General features: G+C 38.5%; 1 protein-coding gene across 2 annotated transcripts; it reads left to right on the top strand.

The window, feature by feature from the left end:
• irf7 (interferon regulatory factor 7) lies at nucleotides 1–7634 on the top strand. Of its 2 annotated transcripts, none has more exons than XM_007228043.4 (9): nucleotides 1–147; nucleotides 2362–2518; nucleotides 2643–2814; nucleotides 3322–3368; nucleotides 4548–4596; nucleotides 4771–4929; nucleotides 5415–5807; nucleotides 6633–6748; nucleotides 6841–7634. In XM_007228043.4, exons 1-9 carry the CDS (start codon nucleotides 110–112, stop codon nucleotides 6985–6987), a joined length of 1278 nt encoding a protein of 425 aa, XP_007228105.2. In that variant the 5' UTR covers nucleotides 1–109; the 3' UTR covers nucleotides 6988–7634. The 2 variants fall into 2 exon arrangements, with proteins under 2 accessions (XP_007228105.2, XP_007228106.2); XM_007228044.4 differs by having other exon boundaries at nucleotides 2–147; nucleotides 2365–2518; nucleotides 6841–7633.
• The last annotated feature ends 40 nt before the right edge of the window (nucleotides 7635–7674 follow it).

Genomic DNA, 7674 nt, shown 5'->3' with positions numbered 1-7674 from the left:
TCGCTCTACCAGGTCCACTTCCAGCCACGCCCCCGCGCTCCACCGCGCGCCTCCAGATAAATACTGCAGCTGCTGGAGAGGAGAAGTGAGTGAAGTGCAGCATGTTTATATGAGCCACCTGATCGAGAGAAGCACCGAAGAGAGCAGGTAGGCTATCTGTGCTAAATAACTAACTAACTACAGCGTGACTCTGTTTACTCCAGCAACAGCACCAGATTTGTTTTACTGTGAGACAAAGTCCTTTACACAGGACATTTTATAAACGGACCAATAGGATTGTTTCAACTTGCTTTAAATCAGATATAAGTCAAAGTTAACTGTCTGTTTTCTGACTGAATGTAAATATGACATGGTGCAATTAAGTTTATACAACTTTTAATTTAGTTTGAATGGAAATTATTAGGATGTTATTCCACTTTTGGCCCATACACGAGTATTGCACCAGACTATGTTACAGTATTGAACCTGTTACAGGGGTGGCATTATTACAGTGGTCAGCCTGTTATAATTGTATCACTCAGGTGACATTATTACAGTGGTGAGACTGTTACAGTGGTGACCCTATTATAGTTGGATCACTCAGGTGACATTATTACAGTGGTGAGACTGTTACAGTGGTGACCCTATTATAGTTGTATCACTCAGGTGACATTATTACAGTGGTGAGACTGTTACAGTGGTGACCCTATTATAATTGTGTTACTCAGTTGACATTATTACAGTGGTGAGACTGTTACAGTGGTGACCCTATTATAATTGTTACTCAGGTGACATTATTACAGTGATGAGACTGTTACAGTGGTGACCCTATTATAGTTGGATCGCTCAGGTGACATTATTACAGTGGTGAGACTGTTACAGTGGTGACCCTATTATAATTGTGTTACTCAGGTGACATTATTACAGTGGTGAGACTGTTACAGTGGTGACCCTATTATAGTTGTATCACTCAGGTGACATTATTACAGTGGTGAGACTGTTACAGTGGTGACCCTATTATAATTGTGTTTCTCAGGTGACATTATTACAGTGATGAGACTGTTACAGTGGTGACCCTATTATAATTGTGTTACTCAGGTGACATTATTACAGTGGTGAGACTGTTGCAGTGGTGACCCTATTATAGTTGGATCACTCAGGTGACATTATTACAGTGGGGAGACTGTTACAGTGGTGACCCTATTATAGTTGTATCACTCAGGTGACATTATTACAGTGGTGAGACTGTTACAGTGGTGACCCTATTATAGTTGTATCACTCAGGTGACATTGTTACAGTGGTGAGACTGTTACAGTGGTGACCCTATTATAGTTGTATCACTGAGGTGACATTATTATAGTGGTGAGACTGTTACAGTGGTGACCCTATTATAATTGTGTTACTCAGGTGACATTATTACAGTGGTGAGACTGTTACAGTGGTGACCCTATTATAATTGTGTTACTCAGGTGACATTATTACAGTGATGAGACTGTTACAGTGGTGACCCTATTATAATTGTGTTACTCAGGTGACATTATTACAGTGGTGAGACTGTTGCAGTGGTGACCCTATTATAGTTGGATCACTCAGGTGACATTATTTCAGTGGTGAGACTGTTACAGTGGTGACCCTATTATAATTGTTTTACTCAGTTGACATTATTACAGTGGTGAGACTGTTACAGTGGTGACCCTATTATAATTGTGTTACTCAGGTGACATTATAACAGTGATGAGCCTATTACAGTGGTGACCCTATTACAGTTGTGTTACTCTGGTGACATTATTACAATGGTGAGACTGTTACAGTGGTGACTTTATTACAGTTGTGTTACTCTGGTGACATTATTACAGTGTTGAGCCTATTACAGCGGTGACCCTGTTTACAATGGTATTTCAGTGGTACCCTTTTCACAGTGGTGACATTGTTACAGTGATGAGCCTGTTACAGTGGTGACCATTTTATAGTGGTATGGCTGTTACAGTGGTGAGCCTACAGTTGTGTTACTCAGGTGACATTATTACAGTGGTCAGCCTGATACAGTGGTGGCCTTTTACAGTGGTGTTATTGTGGTGAAATTTTACAGTGGTGAGCCTGTTACAGTTGTGTTTCAGTGGTGCCCCTTTTACAGTGGTGTTACAGGGGTGACATTATTACAGTGGTCAGTCTGTTACAGTGGTGGCCCTTTTACAGTGGCGTTACTATGGTGATGTTTTACAGTGGTGTGACTGTTACAGTGGTGCCCCTATTATAGTTGTTTTACACAGGTGACAATATTACAGTGGTCAGCCTGTTACAGCAGTGTATAAATGGTGGTATTGCAGTGATGTTACAGTGTTGTAACAGTGGTAACCCTAACCAAATGTCCTATGTTTTAGCAGCATGGCGAAGCCTCAGTTTGGTTCATGGCTATTAGAGCAAGTGCAGGCTGGAAGGTATGAGGGTCTTTACATGACTGGCACAGACACTTTCCGCATCCCTTGGAAGCACAACTCTAGAAAAGACTGCGGCAATGAGGACAACAGAATATTTAGAGTAAGTACATAGTTAATTATCTGATCTCTATATTAAATCTATATTTAGTAATAAATATACTTGTCCCAACTTACTCATATACTTTTTTGATAATATAATGCAAACCCTGTTTTTTCTCCTGCAGGAGTGGGCTGTGGTTAGTGGCAAAATCTCTGATTATCCCAACGATAAGGCCAAGTGGAAGACCAACTTCCGCTGTGCTCTCAACAGCCTCAAGCACTTTAAGATGGTGGAGGATCACTCCAAAGACTACCACGATGACCCCCACAAAATCTACCGCATCGTTCGCCCTGAAAGTAAGACACCAACGCAACTATTAAACCTGATTTAGAGCAGCATGTTCCCAGAAACAATTTTTACTGCACATTTTAGTGTTTTACTACTTCAAACAATCCCACTCAACTCATCCCACTCAACTCATCTGCTCATCCTTCTTCCCCTCCTTCACTTTTCTATCCCCTTACTTCCCTTCAACCTCCTTTAAGCCCTATCCAAATAATGTTTTACCTTGAACTTCTATTACTTTTGTACTTGACTATTGTAAGTCGCTTTGGACAAAAGCGTCTGCCAAATGTAATGTAATGTAATGTAATGTAATTACCAAGACCTATAAGAAGTTAGCATGAGCAGAAAGAAGAGTAAAATGTGCAGCACAGAACTATAATTTAAATGGTCTAATGATCTGGGCACATACATAATCTGAAGACATGCATAAACCTGTGGTTAGATAGATGCCTTAACCTTTAAGTTTGGTATCTAAGAATCTGAGAGATGCTAAAAGTCCTGCTCATCTTCTTCTGCAGACATCCACAATGAGGAGATGTACAAGACAGAAGACATCCCAATGGAGGTACATTTTACATTTTCAAAATACTGTCCAGTTTTGAAAAGTTTTGATAATATAATGCTATAGCTAGAATAAAGAGGATTTAACTTTTAAACCCTGTATATAGGCCCATCCTAACGATCTTCACCCTAATTATTGCAATTGTCCCAGAGTTAACATTAGTTTAATAGACCCTATAAAGGTTATCTAACTAGACTAGGGCATAGATAAGGCCCTTGAAATTAATTTAATATTTTATTCATATTGGCCTGTTTTACAAATTGCTGCTCTACAATTCCCAGCATGCTCTATAAAGTAATGTGTGCTCCACATGTCTAGTTCCTGACTACATTTACATTTATCTGTTCTAAAGTAGACTGTTATTATATACATATTATACAGTATATTATGAATAATTAAAGTATTTTTCAAGGTCTATTTAAAGTGCCTATATTTTGCTGTTGCGTTTCTGTGTCACATTCTAAATAAACAAAGGACAGTTTGGGATTATGTAGCAAAATGTTATTTAAAAATAAGATAGAGATTTTTTAATATGGCGTTTTAAATAAGGGGTGTCAAATTTAGTTACATAAAGTGCACAGAGCACATAAGGATCATATTTAAGGGGTTAAATACTTAGACACTGTTTGTAAGCCCACACTTTATCACTTTACATTATGGCAATAATTAACATTATTTTTACAAGCACCAAAATAGAACCCTGTGGAGAAGAAGATAAGATATGTGAAGAATAACAATAGTACAAGGAGTTACAGAAAAATAAAATATCATACATTATACTATAATTATATCCCCAAACTTTGTCAGCTACTACAGTGGTAATGTAATATCACAGTGGTAAATTTTACATGTAATTTTACATGGATACAATTTGTGCTATTCCTGTTCAAATACTGTGGTCATTTAGATTTGTTGGGGATTTTCAACACAGTATAAGCATGAGACAGAAAGATTAAAGAAAACGTATATAGCACAGATTGGCTTATAATAGTTTTTTAATGAGGTGTTGGTAATGTAATAAATATTACAGTGCACACAAAATATGTCGTAAAATTGCACTGAGAGATTAGACTGCAGACTGTACTTTGACATCAGTATGAACTGGCTGCACAACATTGTTTGTTTACAACCAAGGGGCCAAAGTGCAAGGCTATTAACTTTCATATCCTTGTTTTTGTACAGCGTGAGGATTTGCCATTTAACCTGGACACTCTGCATCTCGATTATTCTGGTATTTTCCTACTCACATCTCTTTTTCATTTAGTAATTATTGTATACTAGCTTTGCAAACACTTTTGCAGAACCCTTTAAAAAAATAGATCATTAATAAAGTGATACTTATTTTAATTGATACATTTTCAAATACCTAATAAAAAGACATTCCCTCAACTTTTCTTTTTTCAAGATTACCAGCAATGGGGAAACTATTCGCAGCCTATAGCAGATCAAGGCAACTACTTTGCAAATCCTGTGCCGGAAGTTATTCTGCAACCTTGTCCGCAGAGTAACATTCCAGCTCCAGTACCTGCTCTACTACCACCACCACAACAACACTACGCTGCAGGTATGGATAAGTTAATAAGGATTTTGGAGCTGGACTGGCTATCCATGCTAACCTGCAACATAAATGTGATGCATCTAATTGTATCTCACACATTTTGAATCAGTAATAGGTCTTGCAATGTGGTTGACCATATCATGTATCTATTTTATTAACGTCATTAACGTAGCTTTGGGCTGTGAAAAGTCCAAAGGTAATCTAGCTTTCTAAAACTTTGCACCACAGTGCTAACAATAAGAACTTGGGACATAAAACTGGGACATTTTTTCGATTAGATTCACCAAAAATGACTGGTAAATGACTGTCAAACCAACTGTGATAAATTAAAGTCTTTAGCTAACAGTTTTCTGGAAATGTAGGATTATCTGAATGTTTAACTGAAAAGTCAGGAATATGAGAATAAAGTAATTCCCAGCTCTACTGTTGAACTGCCACAGAAAATATAACACACCATAATCATAGTTCCGTCTTTGCACTTGTCTTCTCAGTGCCTCCATTTGAGAACCTGCCCTTTCCATTCGAGCTGGAGATCTCCATTCACTACAGGGGAGCCGAGAAGCTGAAGGTCCAGAGCTCAGCTCAGTCTGTTCAACTCCACTACCACTGCGATCCGTCTCAGCTGAGTGGCCAGTCCATCCTTTTCCCCTGCACTGAAGGCCTTACGGACCAGATACAGGTCGAGTACACCAAGCGCCTCCTGGACAGCATCCAGAGGGGCCTGCTGCTGGAGGTGTGCCCAACAGGAATCTATGGCCTCCGCCAAGACAAGTGCAATGTGTTTTTTAGCACCAGAGATCCTGCCGAGATTCAGAACCCAGAGCCCAAAAAGCTGCCCCAGAACTGCAAGGAACTTCTGTTTAGCTTCGAAAAGTACACCAAAGGTACAAGACTAGATGCACCCAAAAATTATGATTTTCTTTGATTTTACCAAATTGAAAACCTCTGGAATATAATCAAGAGATTATATTATATAGAGATTATATAGACCAAAAGCAGTGTGAAAGACCATGAACATGCCAAAATGCATGACAACTGTGATTAAAACCAGGGTTATTGCACCAAATATTGATTTCTGAAATCCTAAAACTTTATAAACATAAACTTGTTTTCTTTGCATTATTTGAGATCTGAAAGCTCTGCATCTTTTTTTTGTTATTTCAGCCATTTCTCATGTGTGTGAGATATATATTATCACTTTTTCTGCACAAGTATCACAATCATTGTCAAAAATGGTTGCAAATATAGTTGCACCCAGCAGGAAAGCCAGATTACAGTGCCATTTGGCAGGGGAGATAAAGATCACCAGTAACATTAAATAATTAAAACAGAAGTATTGTGTAACACATGCAACACATGTCATTTATCTTGGCATAATCCATCCCATGCTGCTGGAATACTCTTAGGCTGTCAAGAAGCCTGTTAAAAAGACGAAAGGTGGTTTTGCAGTCATACAAAATTGCACCCCACACCATGATCCCAGGCTTTCTGGACATGTGACAGTATGTGATATTCTGTTGGTCTCCACCAAGACAAAAGCAGGACTTCTCACTAATGATGACCCACTGCCATTCTAAATCGCTCCATGAGAGTCAGACACGTCTCAAAGTTCCTGCTGGTTGACTTCTTCTCGGGGCAACTACTTTTTTGAAAATTAATGTATTCAGAGTATAGCTGTCGCATTGTCTAAACCTCTGCTCCTCTTTCAGATCTCATGGATTTCCAAAGCCACCAGCGTGGATCGCCTGACTACACGATCTATTTGTGCTTCGGGGAGAAATTCCCTGATGGAAAGGCCCTGGAGAAAAAACTGATAATCGTAAAGGTAAAGCGCAGTCAATCCTGTTGCACTCTTCTTCATCTTCATCCTGCATGTCCAGGACTGGTGATCCATTTTCTACTTTCTTTTGCTGGTAGGTTGTGCCTCTGATCTGCCGTGAGCTTCACAAGAGAGCGCAGATGGAGGGAGCATCATCTCTGCATAACGACAACATCAGCCTGCAGATCTCCTACAGCCTGTTCGAACTCATTGAGTCCACCTTCCTTCTACCCACATTTGACTGAAGTTTCACTATTTAAAACACTTCAAACAAGTTTCTCTCCATTCTTCTTAACACTTACTCTTACACAGTCTGTCTGGACTTAAGATTTTCAGATAATAAATGTGTCTTAAATATAACTCTTCCCATAGTAGAACTAGTAAACATAGTAAAAATGGGACGGTTGTGAGACAGGAGTCTCTACCTTTCCTGCTTCAAGTTTAACCAGTTTCGATATAAGTTCTCAGTAAAACAACTTGAAGTAATTAGTTCTCCAAACTGGAAAACACCCCAAGCCCAGCTTCTGGCAGGACCAGTATGTTGACAATTTAAAGTTTACATCTTGTAATGTTCCATTACATTTTTTCTTTTAAAGCCAAGTCTTCCCACTCACTTCATTAATGAGGCAGTAACCTCATTTTGGTATTTATATCTTCTAATGAAGAATTCCCCTTGCTCTGCACTTGTAAGGGCTGATCTTGTAATACTTTCTTGTCTGTTATTTTAAATTATTCTTTGTTTAGCTTGGTATGTTGAAAACTGAAAGGTTGTATCTGTTTTTGTATGAACCTGAGAATAAATAAATATATACATATACAAAAACACACTGTAATAATTTGTCTTGTTGGCTATTTCTTAGATAACTGTTTCTACAAAACGTTCTATTAGAGAGAACTGTGTGTATTAAATTTAAATGTAAGACAATAAAATA

Source organism: Astyanax mexicanus, chromosome 2, assembly GCF_023375975.1.
Source record: "Astyanax mexicanus isolate ESR-SI-001 chromosome 2, AstMex3_surface, whole genome shotgun sequence".
Taxonomy (NCBI): domain Eukaryota; kingdom Metazoa; phylum Chordata; class Actinopteri; order Characiformes; family Acestrorhamphidae; genus Astyanax; species Astyanax mexicanus.
Note: the sequence above shows the minus strand (reverse complement) of the source record. Positions and strands in the feature narration are given on the sequence as shown.